We start from the raw sequence: 22,147 nt of genomic DNA, 5'->3' as shown, positions 1-22,147 counted from the left end.
GAGGGGGGGGGAGGGGGGAGTAGCTTCCCAGATTTGATTCTGGTAATTCTGTCGTTCTTGAAAAGTTTTAGGGGAGTGGCTGTTGGTAGAGTAAAACAAACAAACAAACAAAAAAACACCTTGTGATTGATTAACTAGGAAAAGATGATGTCCTGAGGACCGAGGAAAAATAGCATTGGGGGGAGGAACACTGCTGGTGTAACCAGGTCAAGCCTTCTTGGCTTGGAAGGAGTGCTGATGGGAGAGAATCAGGACTTTTTCACTTGACGAGCTTTTGTCCGGGCTGGGGAAACTTTCCCCTTACCCCCTTGAGTTCTTGTGGCTGGTCAAATAATTCAAACCAAAGACAGCAGGTTAACATCAGAAAATCAGGTGTGAGCGTGAGCCCCTGAGAAAGTCACATAAGCATGAATGTTTCCAAAGACAGTGAGGCAAGTAAGATGGGTAGTCATTTTGGACAAAGGAGAAAGGGGCGAAGCGGCTGGGAATTTCAAAGAGGAAATGGGCAATTCACAGGTAGCCCGGAAAGTGGCAAACACATTCTTTCTAGGCAACTCAAGACAATGGGACAGAGGGGAATCCAGTGAACAGATTTTGGTGTGCTTCTTTCCTATCTACTTCATTCATAGGTGCTAAAGTGAATATGCTAAGGGCTTTACATTAAGGTTCCCTTCCTGGAGGTTTTTCTGTCTGACTCTTACAAGAAAGAAAGGAGGAAGTAAAAACTCTTACCTGAATGTGTTGGGTTTGTTTTCAGCTCTAAATAATGTGCATACCAGGGTGGTGCACCCTCAGCCCCCACACTGCAGCTGTAGTCAACTTTCTTAACCTCTGCGAACCTTAGTTTTCCTCCAGTTTTGCAATTCTCTGATTCTAAGTATTCCATGACATCAGCCCTGTGAAATACGAAAATTACATTTGGATTGAAGTATAAGAAAAGGCAGAGGTTTTGAAACAAATAGTATATGTAGTTGGCTTTACCTGAAAAGAACATTTTAAAAAGAATCACAAGTCAGCAGGTAGGAGTAAAGACAGAAAACAGTGTTGTCAGAGGAAAAAGCCCATGACAAGATGAGATGAATGAAATCTTAAGTATCTTTAGAAACTTTAAAATCCAAACCCCCTATCTAAGGTAACTGAATGCCTTCTATAAGGCTTGAACTAGACTTTGGCACTTCACCTATGGGAACAGATAGAACTGAAGGGAGGGGCTTAATGTATACACTGAAATGGCATTACAGGTTTAGAAGAATCTATTAAAGCTTCTATCTGTTGTGAAATAAAAAATTTGGCACATGTGAACACTTTAGATTTTCTAAAGGGTTAGATGTGTTAATCACTGATGTAAATGTAATAGAAGAAGAAGTCAACTAAATACTTTGACAGAGAAGGTGAAATCCTGGATAGGTCAGACTCTATAAAGGAAAAATATGACTGAAATTAATAAATCTACTGGGAGTATTTCATCAGGTATCAGTGTAGAGAATAAAGAACACAGGTAAGGATGTGGAAACTTGACATGGCCAGAGTTAACATGAATTATGAAAACTAATTTATTAGAGCATATTGTCATAAATGTTTGAAAAACTTTAAAAGCCAGAGATTGAAATCCAAAGAGATTTATGAACACTGGGGAGATAGAATGATTGTATTGCAACCTTTTAAATGTTTTGTAGCTGTTGTGGTCTTAACATGATTAACATGTCTTAACACAATACAGATTTCTTACTTGCTAGATTTTTTACTTTGTAAATGCAAGTTGTCACATTCCAGATTTAGAGTTATTATCTAACACTTTGTATTTCTGTTTACTTTCTTGTTTGGACTTCACTCACCTACATTTCACCTCACCTGGGAATACTCAGGTCAAATTCTACTTTATAAATAAAATCACCTCTTGTCATTGTAACCCATAGGACTTCTCCTTCCCATGAGATCGTAGCATATTATTTGTCTCATTTATTTGACATGTACAACTTTCTGACATTCCCTCTATTGTATTGCTGTAAAAGGTTATAATAAAAATCACTTTATCTCCCCAGTGTCCATATGTCTCTTCAGATGCCAATCTTTGGCTTTTAACGTTTTCGCTCCCTTAAAAAGCTGATCAAGTGACAAATAGGAGACTTAGAGGAGGGGAAGCTACTTTCAGCTAAAATTTGTTCTCCGAACTCCAGGTCATTCACATCCATTCATTAAAAAGATTTATTAAGTGGTCCCTTTATTAATCAATTTACTATATATAATGTAACATTTATTTTAAGTGAACCCTACCTGTGTAGAATCTGCAGGGTAATGGTGGAAATATATAATGAACAAGTAAATTAAGGTAGCCCTGGCCAGTTTGACTCAGTGGTTAGCATCGTCGGCCCTGGCACTGAAGGGTCATGGGTCCATTTCGGTCAAGGGCACGTACCATTTTGGTCAGCTGCAGGGTCTTTCCCCACCCAGGAGACAACCAATTGATGTGTCTCTCCCACATTGGTGTTTCTCTCTCTCTCCCTCTTCCTTCCCTTCCACTCTCTAAAAATCAATGGAAAAATATCCTCGGGTGAGGATTTTTAAAAAAAGTGTAAAATTACAACTTGTGTGATTCAATAAAGGAAGAGAATAGGGTGCCATGAGAGAAAATGGGCAGGATTTTAGATTCTGTGGTCACGAAAGGCCTCTGTCAGGTGGTGCTATTTATGTCAAGACATAAAGAAGAAGAAGCCAGACAGGGAGAGTTTTCTCGAAGAGAAAAATATGTATGAAAACAAGAAAAGCTTGTTAATGTTGGAAGAAATGATAGAAGTTCAGGGTAGGAGGAACATAATAATAGAGGAAAACCATGGAAGATGTCAGGAGATAAGCAGAGAATGGACCATACAGGGCACTGCAGGACATGTTTTGGTTTTACTAAGGGCATTGCAATCAAAAGAGTCATATGCTTTAGTTTGAATTTTAAAGGTTTCACTTTGAGAATGGATTGGGAAAAGGAAGAGCAAAAGCAATGACATTGTACTACTACAATTACTGAAGTGAGACATGGTGCTAGCTTGAACTAGGAGTTGCATATGCAGAGATGAAGGAAAGGGTTACGTGCGTAAGTATGTATAAGTGTAATTTGAATTGTTATAGAGAGAAAGGAGATAGGAATGGTAGGGAAATGACAGCTTCATGATGGATTGGACGTTAAAGGAAAGGTGTCAAAAATGACCTTCAAGTTCCTGGCTTGAGGAACTAGATAGATGGTGATGAGATTTACTGAGATGAAGAAAAGGGAAAATAAGGTTTGGCAAGAAAGGAAGTTTTGAACACCATTCCCAGACAAGTTCTTCTGAAAGTGGGGACTGCCTTTATCTGAGTGATGGGTGCCCCAGGTTAAGTTTAGCTATATGTATGATACCATACTGTCACATTCATAGTGTGTGTGTTTTGAGAGGAAGAAGCAAGCTTCTTATTTATGTTAGAATAATTGATAACTGAAATGATGTTACCTTTTAACAATGCATTTCCGTTTTTGAAAGTTTGTGAATATTAATATAGATTATTATCAGGCATGAAGGTTTGAGTAAAAATTAACTTGAAAGTAGTATTAGATGGGTTTGCATATTATTTGGGTGATAATGCAGAATACAAAAAGTCTTGATGTTCTCAGGAAAGTAGCACCGTTTAAAGTCATCAGCTTATAGGCAGCCTGATATTAAATTTATCATTTTTAATGAGACTTCTGATGCTTATGAGTGAAAATTATAGCTCAGTTCATTAGTAGCTATTATTTATCAATTAGCTACAACTACCGATGTTTGTTATAATTTGGCATTATTAGCTGAAGTTAACTGACTATTAAGGGTTTTAAAAAATTATACTTAAAGACTTTTTAGACCAACCTTTTAAAACATTGTTATTGTAACAAAGGGACATGGTTTGAAATCTGAAAGAAAAAAAAAAGATTATTTTTCTTGTCCAGTGGTCATTTTAGTTTAGTTTGCCTGATTAAGCAGCAGCAGTATAAAGTATATTTCTATTGGAAATCAATGGCTGAAAGGTAACTGCTAACATATCTTGTTAGTTTCTTTTATAAGATGAAGTAAATAATGATTGGAATAATAATTAGGTGTCAGATCTTGCATAAAATTTGTTTTATTTTAAAATTTTGTGCTTTATCGCAGTTAGAGAAAATTAAAAATTCCCCCCACCACTATGCAGTTAATGGACTAGAATTCAGTCTCTTCCTATATTTTTCAGTTATGTTATCTTTACAGTGTTTGTTTTTAAAAAGGCAATTAAATATCTGTTCATTAACATTTTTTCTTTATTCCTGGAACTGAGCAGCTTTACCTAAAACAAATCTAGGAATGTAAGATTATAGACTTGGTGCACTTATTGTAGTCTGTTTTACAGATGAAGAAATGTACAGAAAAACAGTTGCCGGAGGTTTCTAGTATTAGGGAATATTTTGTTTCAGAGGTTGCATAATTTAATGAATTCACTGCATATCCAAATATAAAATTACTCTTACTACTTTTGCTTTAGTAAGTGTGTTGAAATCAGTAGTATGCAGAGTTTACTTATGTACTTTCAAAGACCATTCTTTATTTGTTTATCAATGTTTTTATGAGTGACGTATACTCTAAATGGTGATTTATAAATATTTACTTATTTATATGCTTAATCTTGTTCCAGTTAGGTTTTTTAAAAATTTAAGTTATAATCGACATTCAGAAACATATATAAATCATAAGAATATGCTGTCTGACATACTACAAAGTAAACACATCTCTGAAACAGCCACCCATGTCAAGGAATAGAATGTTGTAGTTATTGGCACCCCAGAGGACCCCCTCAGACTCCTTTCCAGTTATCACACCCTTTCAGCCTTCCAGAGGTAAGCATTATGCTAACTCCTAAAACCATAGAGTAGTTTCCCTGTTTTTGAACTTTATATAAATGGCATCATGTATATGCTCTTTAAAAAAAAAAGTTTTTATCGATTTCAGAGAGAGAGGAAAGGCGAGGGAGAGATAGAAACATCATGAAAGAGAAACATCAGGTGGCTGCCTCCTGCACACCCCAACCAGGGATCGAGCCCACAATCTGGACATGTGCCCTGACCAGGAGTAGAGCTGATGACCTCTTGGTGCATGAGTCAACACTCAGCCACTGAGCCACACTGATCAAGCTACAATACGCTCTTTTGCTTTATATTATATCTGATACTAATATGTGTTTTTCCATTCAGGAGTAATTCATTCTCATTGCTGTTAACTCTAAGGTATTATGGACATGGTTTCAGTTTTGGGCTATTGTGAATACTAAAATGAACCTTCCTGTACTTATCAATTGGTGCACACATGCACACATCTTATGGAGTATATTTTACTGCAAGTGGAAAAGCTGGCCATAGGTTTGCATATGTTTAACTTTAGCAATAACGCCAAATAGATTTCCAAATTTGTTCCAATATACACCCCTTTTAGCAGTGTTTGAGAATGCTGGTTCCTCCATATTCAGTTATGTGATTTTATTAAAATACTAGAGGCCCAGTGCATGAAATTTGTGCACTGGTAGGGTCCTTAGTGGCTACCGGCTGCCAGCTGGGTACTCCCTCCCTTACCCTGCCAGCCCCGCCCCCTAGTTGAACTCCAGGACAACTCCCGGTTGAGGGGATAATTTGTGTACTACACTTTTATTATATAGGATCACTATCTTTAAAAAATCTTGTGCTCTTATTTTTAATTTTAAAAGTAGAATATTTGATGATGGATACATATTTCTACAGGGATGAGACATAATAGAAAGGAATATGCAGTAGCACATACAAAGATTTTCAGTCCAAAAATGTTGTTTTTGCTTGTTGGATTATAGCAGGTTATAATAAAACGTTTTGTATTCTCAAAGTTATAGTCAAATAAGAGACACTGTATTTTCTTGATCCTTAAAAATGTGTGGTTTTAAAAATAGAGTGAATAATACACTATTTTAGGGGCATGGTTTGGGAAGAACGAAAAAATGCATATCAATAACTTCATCAAAGACATCTTCCTGAACTAGGTGGATGCTGTTGATCAGAAACTTCCAGGAGGGCAATTGGGTTTTATATCTTTATTTTATACCAATAGTAAGACAAAAATAAAGGAGTAATTAATAGAAAAGTGGAATTGGGTTTCTCAAGGATTTGAATGTTAAGTCACATTTTAGAGAGTAGTATGTTGAAGATGTGTCAACATTTGACTGAATTTGAAGTGCTAAGTAAGTGGATTTGATAGAAATGAAATCACTGCATAGAAACTGGTATCTATCAAACTACAATAATAAAAGCATAATATGCTAATTAGACCGGACAGCTGGACGAACTTCCCGATGAAGCCGGGGCAAGCCATCGCAGCTTTGAGGGCCGAGCCCCTTGCACAAATTTCGTGCATCAGGCCTCTAGTTTTAAATAAGCAGGAAAAGCCATAGGAAAGCAAGTCAAAGACAGTGTAGTGTCATAGAAGCTAAGAGAATATCCAGAAGGCAGAGTGGTTAATAAAACTGAGTTCAGAAAACATTTAAACAGCTTTAATATGGACCAAGCACAGAGGTAGGTGGTGCCTGAGTTTAAGTCATAGGCCTTGTTCTTTTAAGCTCTCAAAACCTAAATAGTATATGAGGTGGGGGTGCATGGACGATTGGAAGCTTCATATAGAAGATAGCATTTGAGTTTAGCTTCTGCTTTGCTTAATGATGGTAAGTGTTTCTTAGTGGTCAAAGACAGGAATTGAGAGAATATTTAGAATTGTCCAGGTTTTTGGTCATATTCTAAAGTATAGTTGCAGTAATTTTATGGGGTCAGAAACTAAAGTGCAAGAGGTTAACAAACAGGCAAATGGATATTTGGAAAATGGAGGCAGAGGATCACTTATTTTCAATATTTGTCATTGATTGAAAGACTAGAAATAAAATGATTTTGTTTGTACATTTTTGTTAAGTTAGGGGAGGTCTGCTGATGCCTAAAGTTAGAAGGGAAGCAGGCAAATGCAAGAGGATGATTATCCTTGAGAGAGATGGGATATGTGAGTATAAATCCAGTCGAAGTCTCGATGGAATGGTATTAAGAGGTGAAAGATTTGTCTTTGGAGAGAGTCATGCTTCATCTTCTGATAATAGCTAGAAGAAAAGGGATAGATACAAAGAACAAAGATAAATGCATGGTTCTGAAAGGTGATTGGTGAATTTCAACTGGAAAACAGAAGACAGTGAGGCAAAATGGTGCTTGGGTGAGAATAGGGAAATCAGACTTGAAGGCTTTGGGAGAAAAAAAACAAAATAACTGCAAAGAGAGCTCAGAAACATGGGGAAATGAATATAACCATTTCTAAACAAAAGCAAGGACCACATTGAAGTTAAAGGTTAACACTAGCCTTGTATTAAGGTGCCAGTGATGGAATAAATACTACAAATATTCAGGAAATGTTCATTGAATTGGACTGAGGCCTTGGAGGTAAAATGACATTGGTGATGTGAATAGTACAGCATGGTGTGCTGAGTGAGTGAAAGGATCATAAGGGTGTTGAAGGAGATGAAGGGGACAACATTGGAGATTATTAGCAAAAGAACCTGAGGAGGTCTGAGAAGCTCCGTGATGGGAGGGTTTGAACAAATAACTAGGCTCTTGGGATGTCAGAAAAGAGGTAAGTCAGAGAGGGAAAGCTACATTAATTAGCATCTAACTATAGTTTAGGAACCATGAATGTATTTCTAAACCCTGCAAGTTAGATGGTGATCATCAAGCTGAGTCTCAGTTTTTCGTGTATTTCAAACTTTGGAAAATTCTGCGTTTAAGTCAATTTCCTGTTTTCCATATTAATTGTAATTTAGTTTGCTTTCAAATATATATTTATACTTAATTTGGTGATGTGTATAAATAATGTTCAGGACTATTTCAATTAAACAACTTGACCTGACTCAGCAGCTAGGAAACTTCTAATCTGTTTTCAGTATCAGCCCCAAATTAATTGACCTCAAACATTTTTTTACCAAGAATAGAGATGACATTGTGTTTTAAAGATTTTCCTTTCTGTTAGATTCAAAGTAAAACTAAATTAAGTGTGAATGCCAACAATATGTAAGTAATTGAATTTAGTAAATGGTTATCTGCATAGGGGGATGTTAATAGTATAAGCATTAGATGTTTTCAGTTCTTTTAGCCAAGGAATCCTTTGCTTTTTAAAAATCCTGTGTGATGCTCAGATTGTAAAATAAGAATACTCGTGTTTGGAATCTTTTTTATTGGGGAGGAAATGGGGATAGGGGAGGTCTAAAGCCTAAAGCCCTCTCTTCCTTCCCAGCAATCCAAGAAGCACAATTTGAAAACAGTGTTTACACAATGCTTGATATTGATTATTTACAAAAGCCCTATAAGATCAGTACAGTACTATTATAATCTCCATTTCACAGGTGAAAAAACTGAGCTTCAAAATGATTAAGTGATTTGTGTAAATTACATAGTGAATCAATGATAAAGCCAGGATTCCGACCTAACCAGAATATTTTTAGAGCCTATACTTTTAACTGCTATGCTTTTAAGGCCCCTTGTAGAATGAATTATCAATGAAAGTAGGATTCTTTGACTGAGAGATAATGGAATTAAACTTTAAATTGTATAACTGAGTTACTTGTGCTTGCGTGTGTGAAATATATATAACATAAATTTACTATTTACATTTTAAAGTATACGGTTTAGTGAGGGCATTCTTAGAATAATAAAAATGAAACATTGCTTAAAAGAATTGCTTTTGAATCTTAACTTTTGTAGTATCTATTAAGGATCAAGAGGTTTTGTTTTACGTTATAACATTTTAAAAATTGATTTGAGAGAGAAACATCAATTTCAGGATCTCATGTCAGCTTTCTTAAAAGACATAACTTTGAAGTATAATACATATATATTTATTTAGGGAATGATGGCCATTTCATGGTTTGGGAGAGAGTCTGACATACCATTCTCAAGTTTACATTCTCTTATAATATACTAGTAGCCCTGCGCACAAATCCGTACACCAGTAGCTCGCTGCCGCCCTCCTGTAGCTCCCGCCGCCCTCCCCCCATCCCTCCCTCATAGCTTGCTGCCCTGCCCCCTCCTGTAGCTCTCCTCCCGCTGCCCCACCCTCCTGTAGCTCCCTCCAAGCGCCCCCCCCCCCCAGTTTCCCTCTCATAACTTGCAGCCCTGCCCCCTCCTATAGCTCTCCACTGCCCACTTGTAGCTCGCTGCCCCACCCTCCTGCTGATCTGTGATCCAGTCGTTATGCGGTCGGTCATTACGCTTCACCGTGTAATGACCATTTGCATATTACATCTTTATTATATAGGATAATTTATTATATGTTTTTAAATCATGTTTTTATTTGGTGATGTGTATAAATGATGTTCTATATAAATTTTATAGAACTTTAATGAGTACTCATTACTTTTGTTCTTATTTTTCTAGGATTCTGACATTTCATGACATGTCGTTACCTAGAGCAGTAATGAACATTGACCTGTCTCGGATTAGTTGATGACTTTTGGAAATGATCCAATAATATCTACTACAGAGAAGTGGATACTTCCTTTGGAACGAATAACCCAGATTGTTAGTGAATTTTTCAAGATGACAGATCCAATGATGGACTTTTTTGATGATGCCAATCTTTTTAGTGAGACCTTAGAAGGTTTGTCAGATGATGCATTTGTACAACCAGGACCTGTTTCACTAGTTGATGAATTGAACTTGGGTGCAGAATTTGAACCTTTGCACATAGACTCATTGAACCATGTTCAAGGTACTCCAACGCATCAGAAGATGACTGATTATGAACAGTTAAATCAGTTTGATTCAGTGAAATTTCATCAGGTTAATCAGTCTTTTGGTAGCCCAGCTGAACATGTGTTATCTCCGCACTCTCAGTTTAATTGTTCTCCAATCCACCCCCAAAACCAACCCAATGGTTTATTTCCAGATGTAGCAGATGGCAGTCCAATGTGGGGCCATCAGACAGCTACTAGCATTTCAAATCAAAATGGGTCTCCTTTTCACCAACAAGGACATTCTCACTCTATGCATCAAAACAAAAGCTTTGTGGCACACCATGACTTTGCCTTATTTCAGGCCAATGAACAACACACACAGTGCACTTCACTGCGCTCGCAACAAAACAGGAATAATCTTAACCCAGGGCAAAATTCTGTCAGCCAGTCTAAAAATTTTATGGATGTTAATGTTTCTGGTCCACACAGAGTCAGTGTCAACCACCCACCACAGATTACCAATGCATCTACTTCACAGCAGTCTCTTTTGATGCAACAGTTTTCTCAAACATCAAATCCTTCAGTACACTTTCTCAAGTGTAGCAACCGGCAAGAAGGAAATTTTAATGGACCGTCTCCAAATATGACATCTTGTTCTGTCAGTAACTCACAGCAATTTTCTTCACATTATTCCTTTTCTAGTAATCACGTATCACCAAATAGTCTTCTCCAGTCCTCTGCAGTTCTTGCACCCAATCATACAAATCAGACTTTATCTGATTTCTCTGGAAGTAATTCCTTTTCACCTCATAGGGGAATCAAGCAAGAATCTACTCAGCATATGCTCAATCCCAATACATCACTGAATTCAAGTAATTTCCAAATGTTGCATTCAACACATCCTCAGGGTAATTACAGCAATTCAAAATTATCTCCTGTGCATGTGAACTTCCAGGATCCTGTTGACTCAGGAACGCAAATGGGCCATTTCAATGATCATGTAGAAACTAATGGCTTTTCATCTTTAGAAGAGAATTTACTTCATCAAGTGGAGTCTCAAACTGAGCCATTCACAGGACTTGATCCAGAAGACCTCCTTCAGGAGGGTCTCCTTCCCCAGTTTGATGAGTCAGCGTTTGGGCAAGATAATTCAAGTCATGTTTTAGATCATGACCTTGATCGGCACTTTACTTCACATCTTGTAACACGGCCTTCTGATGTGGCTCAAACTCAGTTTCATTCTCAGGCTCGGAGCTGGCATTCATCAATTTCTAATCATCAGCATTTACATGACAGAAATCGCCTATGTTTACAGCGACAGGTATGAAGCTTTTATTTTGGTAATTTGGGAAAGGGTGGGCTTTTACTTACTACATTAATTTTATATGAGACATAATCAAAATTGGTTAAACTCAGTAGTTCTATTAAATGAATATGCAGATTTTGACAGTTTTCTATTTAACAGAGTTACATTTGAAAATAATTTCATTGATGTACTCAATGCAGTGGACTCTTACATTTAAAAAAGTATAAGGTTTTAAGGCCTCTTTTGTAACTTTCAACTATGATTGCCTTTAACTAAAGGATTTATTATAAAAAAGTAAAAATGTAATAACCATTAAAAAGGAAAACAATATATTGGGAACATTTTATTGCATATGATGGGCATAGGGTTAATATTCTTATAAAAAGTTCATGTGAATTGATAAGCAAACTTTAATAGTTTTTATTGATTTTAGAGAGGAAGGGAGAGAGAGATAAGAAACATCAATGAGCGAGAGACATTGATCGTCTGCCTCCTGCACACCCTCCTCTGGGGATCGAGCCTGCAATCCAGGCATGTGCCCTGACAGGGAATCAAACCGGTAAACTCTTGGTTCATGGGTCAGTGCTTCACTATTGAGCCACACTAGCTGGGCCATAAGCAAACTTTTAAGTTGATAACTAGATAAAGCATATAAGTTGAAATTCACAAAAGAAGAAATTGAATTAGCAAACAACATTCAGAATAATATGCACCTTTAATAATTCAGTTGGCAGCATGGTTTTGTTTTCACCTATTAGAAAAATATTTTTAATGTTAATGCTGAATGTTGGCAAATTTATGGTGAAATTGGAACTTACATAGTTTTAATTGATACAGATATTTTGGAAAGAAATTGGATGGCATAATTGAGTATCAGAATACTTTGTTACAATCATCCAAACATAGCAAAAAGCAATATGTTCACAAAGTAATTTATTTTACTATATCTATAAGGGACAACTAATGGCAGCATAGTGTTTTATTATCTCCATATTAGATTTTAATTAGGCATTAAAAATATGACTTTGAAGACTGACACTGAGAATTTGTTAATAGCAGGGGAAAAGCATAATTCAAAATTACAATCACTGTGAAGTGGTTAATGTTAGAATTGTAGGCTCTGGCCTTACCTGGTTTGGCTCAGTGGATAGAGCATCGGCCTGTGGACTGAAGGGTCTCGGGTTGGATTCCGGTCAAGGGCACATGCCCAGGTTGCAGGCTCAATCCCCGGGGGGGTGCAGGAGGCAGCCGATCAATGATTCTCTCTCATCATTGATGTTTCTCTCTTCCTCTCTGAAATTAATAAAATTAATAAAAATATATATTTTTTAAAAAGTGTAGGCTCTGGTACCAGACGATTTGGGTTAGAATCTTGGCTCCTGTTGCTTAGTAGCTTGTGACTTTTAGCCATTTATATAATTTCGATGTGTTTCACTTGCTTCTTCTTATAAAAAGTATAAATGAGGAATAAGAATAGGATCTAATAGGGCTTTGGTAAGGTCTATAAGAGATATAACATGTAACAGTACTTAGAAGCATGCCTAGTATGTAGTAAGTACTTAATAAAATGTTTTTATCACAGTATGAAAATATACTGTTTAATATGTTGTTTAATTTTCACAGAATGTGAAAAAATATTGGAAGGAATAGATTGTTTTAGGGTAGTGAAATACACTTTTCTTTGTTTCCTATAGGTCTTGTCATGTGACTATATATACTGTAAAGATGTATTTAATGTAATATTTTATCATTTTCTGTAATCTTTTAAAAATAAGGATTCTTAGTATTTCAATACCTTGGTTACCTGTGAGATTTGGTGAACAATGAAATATGCCATCGTTCTTGAAATTAAGTATCTAGGGACCATTTTCTCATTTCAAAGCCTTGAAGTGTTTGAAGAAGATAAAACCTTTATCTTTTCCTTTAGGTTGATTTTAGTTCTGTTTCAAATGGTATTTTTATTACATTTTTTAAAATGTCTAGGTAGATTTTAAGATACTTAAAAGGTACTTGTAAACCTTCCCCTGCCCTTCTTTCTGTGGCCTGAGTGGAATATTATGATTTTGCTCCCTCTGCTGGAAGAGAATCAGGCATCTTAGTTGGACCTTGGGAAAAACCTCTGCTGATTTGAATCTGGTGTCATCTATTCACTATGTATGTAGATTTCTGACTAGTTTGACTAATCAATGTGTATAGCATGTAGTTAATGTTAAGAAGCCTGAAATTTATAAACATTTCTTAATTTTATTATTCTAAGACCTTGTCATCGTTTAAATTTTCCTTAATTCATGTTTTTCTAAACATGTTCTGGTTTTACAAAGAAGTAAAGACTCCCTTAGAGTTGGAATAAATGGAGGATAATTGTAAATAACTGAAGTAGCCCCTAATACGAGCATATCTTAAGAGAAATTCTTTTCATACCCATCATAAGAAGCCTTTCATAAGTCTCACCTTTTTGTCTCAAAGTTTATTACGTGTTCAAATATTGATAAAGGGCAGTCAGTTGGAATATTTTTTTGACTTACTGAAAGTCTGTTCTCAAGTTTCCTGTTATTTGTATTAAAAGTGATATTTGGGCCCTGGCCGGTGTGGTTCAGTTGATTGGTGTACTGTTTCGTGGACCAAAAGGTGACGGGTTCTATCCTTGATCAGGGCATATATCCAGTTGTGGTTTGATCCCCGGTGGGAGGCAGCCAATCAATGTATGTCTGTCTCTCTCTTTAAAAATCAATTAAAAATTTTTTTTAAAGAGTGATATTTGGGAGTTGCTGATTGTGGGAGTGAAGAGCAGAGGTGGATTGGTAGAGAAGGTAGGGGATTATTACGATGATTATGGATTGCATATAGGTTTAATGCAGCGGTTCTCAACCTGTGGGTCGAGACCCCTTTGGCGGTCGAACGACCCTTTCACAGGGGTCGCCTAAGACCATCCTGCATATCAGATATTTAGATTACAATTCATAACAGTAGCAACATTACAGTTATGAAGTAGCAACGAAAATAATTTTATGGTTGGGTCACAACATGAGGAACTGTATTTAAAGGGCCAGAAGGTTGAGAACCACTGGTTTAATGTGTACTGAATTATAGTTCACATGCCCTAAATACGTGAAATTCAAATGGTTTAATATGTGTAGTGTGTGACAAATTTTGGCAGAGCATGTAAGTTTTATTCTATGTAATATTTGACATGTTCTGAATGGTAATGGTTACTAATAGCCCAAATGTTATATTAATAAGGAGTTCTTATTTATTATGGTGTTTCCCCAGTTTCTATGGGAAAAAACCTTTTTTTTAAGTTTAAAAAAATTCTCTTATTTACAGTAATTTCATTTCAGACTAAATTAACTTTATTAAATATGTATAAAAGTTAAAAGATTAAAAAAATAATAGAGTGGCAGAATTTTTGGTTTATCAAAATTGAAAAAGGGCCCTGGCTGGTTTTGTTCAGTGGTTAGAATGTTGGCCCATGCACCAAAGGGTCTCAGGTTCGATTTCTGGTCAAGAGCATGTACCTGTTTTGCAAGTTCAATCCCTAGTCCTGTTCAGGGCACATGTGGGAGACAGTCAATCAATGTGTTTCTCTCACATCGATATTTCTCTTTCTTTCTTTCTCTTTCTTCCTCTCTCTCTCTCTCTGTACCCCTCCCTTCCATTCTCTGAAAATCAATGGAAAAAATATTCTTGGGTGAGAATTAACAACAAAAATTTTTTTTAAGTTTAAAAATGAGATATAATTGTTATAGCCAAAATAATATACAGGGTGTGGCAAAAGTAGGTTTACAGTTGTTTGTATGAAAAATAGTACAATAATTAATAAATAATAATAATACAAGAATAAACTGTTTCGTGTACTCAAACTGTAAACTTACTTTTGCCTTATCGTGTATTCTTTAGTCTGTTTGAAAATTCATGGGAAGCACTCTATTTAAAATTCTAAAAAACTTCAGAGAAATTTTGGATATGCAAAGAATATTTCTAAATCTTGATTTTTCTTATTCCCCAGCTGAGGTGGGGAAGTTGTGGATATAATTTCAAATGTCTTAGAGTACCCTGAATTCAATCATAATAACAATGAATATTGCTAAGAACATCCTATCTAAGAATAGACAAACATGGTAATTGACCATACCTTTGCTACGCCTCCCATTGGCTAATCAGCGAGATATGCAAATTAACCACCAACAAAGATGGTAGTTAATTTGCATACATAGGCTCGAAGTGGCAGAGCGAGGACTGAAGGCGGCTCCGGCCGGAGCGAAGGCCTGGGTCCTGGGTGCCGGAGGAAAACCGGTGCCGGCAGCCAGGGGAAGGGAAGGCCTATTGCACGAATCTTTTCGTGCAACAGGCCTCTAGTTTCTTATATAATTGACTCTAGAATTTTACCACTTAAAAAAGAGAAAGGAAAAAAAGGTGAGATGCTATAACAAGTGTATCTAAATGTAAGTACTTAGAAAACATAATAGAGAAAATATTAACTTATTTACTTATTTTTTAATTTCTTTATTGATTAAGGTATTACATATGTGTCCTTATCCTCCCATTACCCCCTATCCCCCACTCATGCCCTCACCCCCCTGTTGTCTGTGTCCATTGGTTAGGCTTATATGCATGCATACAAGTCCTTTGGTTGATCTCTCCCCCTTACCCCCACCCTCCCCTACCTTCCCTCTGAGGTTTGACGGTCTGATCGATGCTTCTCTGTCTCTGGATCTGTTTTTGTTCATCAGTTTATGTTGTTCATTATATTCCATAAATGAGTGAGTTCATGTGATATTTATCTTTCTCTAACTGGCTTATTTCGCTTAGCATAATGCTCTCTAGTTCCATCCATGCTGTTGCAAATGGTAAGAACTCCTCCTTTTTTACCGCAGGGTAGTATTCCATTGTGTAGATGTGCCACAGTTTTTAATTCACTCATCTGCTGATGGGCACGTAGGTTTTTTCCAAATCTTAGCTATTGTAAATTGTGCTGCTATGAACATAGGGGTGCATATATCCTTCCTAATTGGTGTTTCTAATTTCTTGGGATATATTCCTAGAAGTGGGATCACTGAGTGAAATGGGAGTTCCATTTTTTAACTTTTTGAGGAAACTCCATACTGTTCTCCACAGTGGCTGCACCAGTCTGCATTCCCACCAGCAGTGCACGAGGGTTCCTTTTTCTCCGCATCCTCGCCAGCACTTGTCATTTGTTGATTTGTTGATGATAGCCATTCTGACAGGTGTGAGATGGTACGGCATTGTCGTTTTGATTTTCATTTCTCAGATGATTAGTGACTTTGAGTGTTTTCATATGTCTCTTGGCCTGCCTTCTGTCTTCTTTCGAAAAGTATCTATTTAGGTCTGTTGCCCATTTTTGGATTGGGTTGTTTATCTTCCTTTTAAGTTGTATGAGTCCCCTATAAATGTTGGAGATTAAACCCTTATCGGATATAACATTGGCAAATATGTTCTCCCATGCAGTGGGCTTTCTTGTTTTGTTGATGGTTTCTTTTGCTGTGCAAAAGCTTTTTATTTTGATGTAGTCCCATTTGTTTATATTCGCTTTAGTTTCCATTGCCCTAGGAGCAGTATCAGTGAAGAAATTGCTTCGGCATATGCCTGAGATTTTTTTCTTTGGATTCCTCTAGTATTTTTATGGTTTCCTGTCTTATGTTTAAGTCCTTCATTTTGAGTTTATCTTTGTGTATGGTGTAAGTTGGTGGTCTAGTTTCATATATTAACTTATTTTTATCTCTTTTTAGAGCAAAGGAATTTTGAGAGACTAATACTATAAACTTTTCATTGTTCTGTTATTAAAATACTTTCTACTATTTTGTAATGCAAAAATCTTTTCATTTGTATCTTGTTTGGGAAGTGGAAATTACATGAATCACTGTGATCTCAATGTTTGTAAATTATAATTAATGTACAAGTTCTATAGCAGTGAAAAGTATTATGTGGGGTAGCTGAAATAGCAATCAAAACAGGAAATAGAATTTTGGGACATACATAATTATTTATAATTTCTTGTTGGCGTTTGTTCTCTGAATTTTACTTTAAAATACTACTTGAAAAAAAATAAAATACTACTTGAAGCACATTTAAAATATTGGGTTTTTTTCTGATTAAGAAATTTAATATGTTTATTATTTAAAAAATTGGACCACATAGAAAACAAACAGATGAGAAATAAGTTATTTGTAATATCACTACCAAAAGATAACACTCTTGACATTTTAGTGTGTACTTTAACAATGAGATTTGTTGTCTGTCTCGCTTCTCCCCTGTACCTACATATTTTGTTCATTTTTAAGAAACAAAGTTAGAATCATAGAGTTTATGCTGTTTGGAAATGTGTGGAATATTAACTAGTTCTAATGATCTTTATGAAACTCTGTACTGCTGTTTTGTAGAAGAGTTGAGCTCTGCATTGCCTTCCAGGAAACAGAATAACAGAAAGTAGTTGTTCACAATAGCTTTAAGGCTGTTAGCCTGTGACATGTATACTTAGGGTGAGAGGTGAACAGGAAGGAACTTCCAAGGGTGAGGAAGAGGCATCTGTTGGTGAGAAATTAGTGGATTAGTACAGTATGTGAAGAGCATGAGATTCAAGTCAAACTTCACAGTGGTTCTTTAAATATAAATTTTGTTGTATTTAATTTGATTGGTGAGGTGTACTTCCAGATCCCTTAGTACTACATAGTTATTTACTTATTATAATGTCTGAAATTGAAAATAATGTGTTAGGGGCCACTGAGCCATTAACTTTATTCCTATAATGATAACATGAACATAAAGTTTCTTTGAAATACTTACATGGGTGATCAGGTTTCTTTGGGTAATAGGACTGAAATGATTTTAAATTATGGAATTATTTTAATACAAGATGGCGTGGGTAATATATGGACAAATGTAGTAAGCACACAGTTAGGAGGAGGCTTGGACTGTACTTTTCAGTTTAATAATCTGGTAATTTGCTGTAGTCAACTATGCAAATATTACCTTGCACATTTATTATGCAAGTAATACCTTACAAATTATGCAAGAAGTGTATAGGTGTGAATTTTATTATATGTGTTTTGGAAATGTTGCATTTTTACTGCTTTTATTTGTTCATTACTTACTAGATATCTACCGGATGTAAGAGATTATGCTGGGCACTGAGGTTCGAAAATGAATAAGATGATCCTTAGCCTTTGAAGAACTCAAATTAAAAATTGTCCTACTTCCCCATTGGTCTGTATTAGAATTTCAGAGCTGTTCTCTGCATTTCTGATTCAATTTCGGTTGTCGGTTTCTAGCACTTTCACTTAGGCCTCCAGCTTAGTGTTTTGGAATGAGTGATTTGACCCATCTATTTAAAAGTAGGTTTTCTTCTAAGTTTCTAGATTAGCTTTTTGTTTCATAATGTTTTGGTAGTCTCTAATTATTTGATTATTCAGATACATATTATATCATGTACATATAATATACAACTAAGGTCCAGTTGCTTTTGTAAATGGCAGAGCCAAGAAAGCAGGGCCTTTTCTTTTGAGCTACTTAAATTAATTATAAACTAAGTCTATTCTCTGTGTCATTTCCGAGTCTGATTCTATTGATTGATTCCTACCCCCTCTCATCCCCAATGTAGGTTGGTATATTCCTGCTTTTTTTGCATGCTAGAAAATTTTTGAATGGATGGTACAAATTGTGAGTTTTTTCCTTGTTGAGTGATGCAAAGTTTTACATTCCAGAAATATTCTTGATTTTTGTTTTGGAACACAGTTTCTTGGAAATTGGTTTATCTTGATAAGATCTATTTTTGAAACTTCATTAGGCTGGACTAGACCAGTGTATAGCCTAAGGCTAATTTCCTCCCCCTGCTGCCCCCATAGCCATGTTTTCTGTCCAGTGCCTTGTGAAATAGAAGGTTTTTCACTATGGCTGATGGAAAGATGTACTATTCCTGGCCCTAGTGAGGTCTCAGCTCCTTTCAGGCGGTTTGTTTCCTGGGCGTTGGGTAGTCTCTTTACAAACTGGTAGTGCTGATCAGTTACTTATCTGAAGCCTCAAGAGGGGACCTTCTGAAGATCTCTGGAGGTCTTTCCTGTGAAGCTCTCTCCCCTCCAGGCCTTCCCCAGAAACTAGCCTCCTTGGCTTCCCTGGACTTCAAGTCTGTCTCTTCTACTCAGGGGTGCTGTGACATTTCACCTGGGGTTCTGTTCTCCCTGTTCTGCAGCTGAAAAACACACCCCTTGTCAGCCCTGCTCATTTGCATCCATTCTCTTAGGGATCACTGTCATGGGTTGCCTGATGTCCAGTGTCTAAAAACTATTGTTTTATATGTTTTGTTTGATTTTTCAGTTGTTTCAAGACTGAAGGTAAATCCAGTTTCTGTTAATCCATCTTGGCCTTAATTAGAAGACTTATAACACCATATTAATGATTGTATAATCCTATCTAATAAAGAGGGAATATGCTAATTGACCCTCACACCATTGCAAAGATGATGGCACCCACAGCCAATAAGGAGGGAATATGCTAATTGACTGCCCCGCCCCCAAAGATGACAGCACCCACAGCCAATAAGGAGGGAATATGCTAATTGACTGTCCTGCCGTCATAGATGGTGGCATCCACAGCCAATAAGGAGGGAATATGCTAATTGACTGCCCTGCTCTCAAAGATGGCGGCACCCACAGCACAGATGGCGGTGCCCAGAACCCTCAGCCCCGCCGGGGCGGCAGGCGCACAGCCTGCCTCCAGAAACCCCCAGTCCTTTCAGCCCCCCGCAGCTGCCCAGGGTCGGCCCGAGGCACAGGCAAGCCTCGGATGGCGATACCCATCCTCCCAGGGCCACCCGAGGCTCAGGTAACCAGGGCCGGCCAAGGCTTGCGCTGTCAGCAGTGGCAGCAGGAGAGGTGTGATGGGGGTGTCGCCTTCCCCTGATGCCAGGTCGCCTCCTGCCCCTGAGGGCTGGGCCAGGCTGGAGGGACCCCTCTCCAGTGCATAAATTTTCATGCACTGGGACTCTAGTCTATATATATAAAAGCCTAAGCTACCGTGTGACTGTTAGCTATGATGCACACTGATCACCAGGGGGCAGACACTCAATGCACAGGCACGGAAACATGGAACAGACTGATGGAGTCTCAGAGGGAAGGGGGGGAGGGAGGAGGACGGGGAAGAGATTAACCAAAGATCTTATATGCATACTAGAGGCCTGGTGCAGCAGGGTCCCTCAGCCTGGCCTATGGGGATCAGGCCGAAACCAGCAGTCTGACATCCCCCAAGGGTCCCGGATTGTGAGAGGGGGCAGGCCAGGCTGAGGGACCCCACCGGTGCACAAATCTGTAATTTATTATGTAGAATACCATAATTTATTTAACCAGCTTATTTTGGAGGATGAATATCTTTCCAGATAAAGTATGCTTCTATGATTAGACAGATTCTTAGAAAATCAAGGTAAATGTACAGACTTTCCTTTGAAAATTTGTATAATTATGAATAACTAGAGGCTCAGTGCACAGCTTTGTAAACTGGCGGGGTCCCTCGGCCTGGCCTGCGGGGATCGGGCTGAAACCAGATCTCCAACATCCCCTGAGGGGTCCTGGATTGCGAGAGGGCGGTTCTCAGGTGATGCACCCTGGAATCGGGCTCCCTCCTCATCTGAAAACGGTTGCTGCCAAGTGACTGCAGCTTGGCAGCTCCTGTGTTGAGCGTCTGCCCCCTGGTGGTCATTGTGTATTATAGCTACTGGCCAGTTGGCCAGTTAACCAGTTGGCAGGTTGGCTGATTGCTTAGGCTTTTATATATATAGATAAGTACAAATAACCCATGAATATTCAGCAGCTATACTCATGTTTATGGCTTTACATATATTTTCTCATTTAATTTTCAGAACAAGTCGGAGGTAGATATTATCATCTAATGTTTTTACAGATAAAGGCTTGAAGGATAGGATGGTTAAATGCTTGCTCAGGGTCAGACACCTGGTAAATGGCACACCAAGGATTCAGATGTAAGCAGTAGGACTCTGGAGCCTACATCACCTCTGTTGCCTTAGAGCAGTGGTTCTCAACCTGTGGGTTGCGACCCCTTTGGGGGTCGAAAGACCCTTTCACAGGGGTCGCCTAAGACCATCGGAAAACACATATATAATTACATATTGTTTTTGTGATTAATCACTATGCTTTCATTATGTTCAATTTGTAACAATGAAAATACATCCTGCATATCAGATATTTACATTACGATTCATAACAGTAGCAAAATTACAGTTATGAATTAGCAACGAAAATAATTTTATGGTTGGGGGTCACCACAACATGAGGAACTGTATTAAAGGGTCGCGGCATTAGGAAGGTTGAGAACCACTGCCTTAGAGTGTGTGAATATTGAAGCTGGACATGATCTACAGCCAGATATCAGTTACTTAATACTGTTGCAACTCTTTAAAGAACACAAACTTATCTTACAGTCCTAGAAGTCAGAAGTCTGAAATAGATCTCACAATGAGGCGTTGGCAGGGCTATGTTACTTTCTAGAAGTCTAGGAGAGAACTCATTTTCTTGCTTTTGCCAGTTTATGGAGGCTGCCCACATTCTGCACTTGTGGCTCCCTTCTGTCTTCAACTCCAGCATGGCTGATAGAGTCCTCTCATTACATGACTCTCTTCCGCCTTTTTCTTCCACCTACCCTTGAGATAATCTAGGATAAGCTCCCTCCATTTTAAGGTCAGCTGATTAACAACCTTAATTCTATCTGCAATCTGAATTCCCCTTTGCTAAGTAATTTAACATTCACGGATTTTGGGGATTAGGCAGTTGATATCTTTGGGGGGCATTATTCTGCTTATAAGTCATGAGGCCAATTAGAAAATATTTAACTAAAGAATTAACCGGGGACTGTTTTATGATTTTATTACTTCACATTATAAAAAAACATGTTTGAGTATCTTATCTTTCAGCAGAAAAATAATTTCTGCTCAGTCTTTTCTCTCTGCTTCTCATACTAGGAATTGTCTAGAGTGAAATGATTAGAGTTGGGCTATTTGGACCTTATGGTTTCAGATTTCTCAATAATGTATACTTAAATGATTTAAATAAAAACAATTTTTGGGGGGGA

The 22,147-nt window shown here is 37.4% G+C and overlaps 1 protein-coding gene across 3 annotated transcripts in view; it reads left to right on the top strand.

Moving 5' to 3' along the window:
- The window catches only part of CHD9 (chromodomain helicase DNA binding protein 9), a 106,462-nt gene that overhangs the window by 2,736 nt on the left and 81,579 nt on the right, over nt 1–22,147 (top strand). For all 3 annotated transcript variants that reach the window (XM_023744400.1, XM_023744402.1, XM_023744401.1), the window contains exon 2: nt 9,452–11,071. In XM_023744400.1, coding sequence (XP_023600168.1) covers nt 9,521–11,071 — 1,551 coding nt within the window. In that variant the 5' untranslated portion in view covers nt 9,452–9,520. The remainder of the gene's footprint in view (nt 1–9,451; nt 11,072–22,147) is intronic.

This window comes from Myotis lucifugus, unplaced genomic scaffold (assembly GCF_000147115.1).
Source record: "Myotis lucifugus unplaced genomic scaffold, Myoluc2.0 scaffold_460, whole genome shotgun sequence".
Taxonomy (NCBI): Eukaryota; Metazoa; Chordata; class Mammalia; order Chiroptera; family Vespertilionidae; genus Myotis; species Myotis lucifugus.
This window is presented reverse-complemented; position numbering and strand designations above follow the sequence as displayed.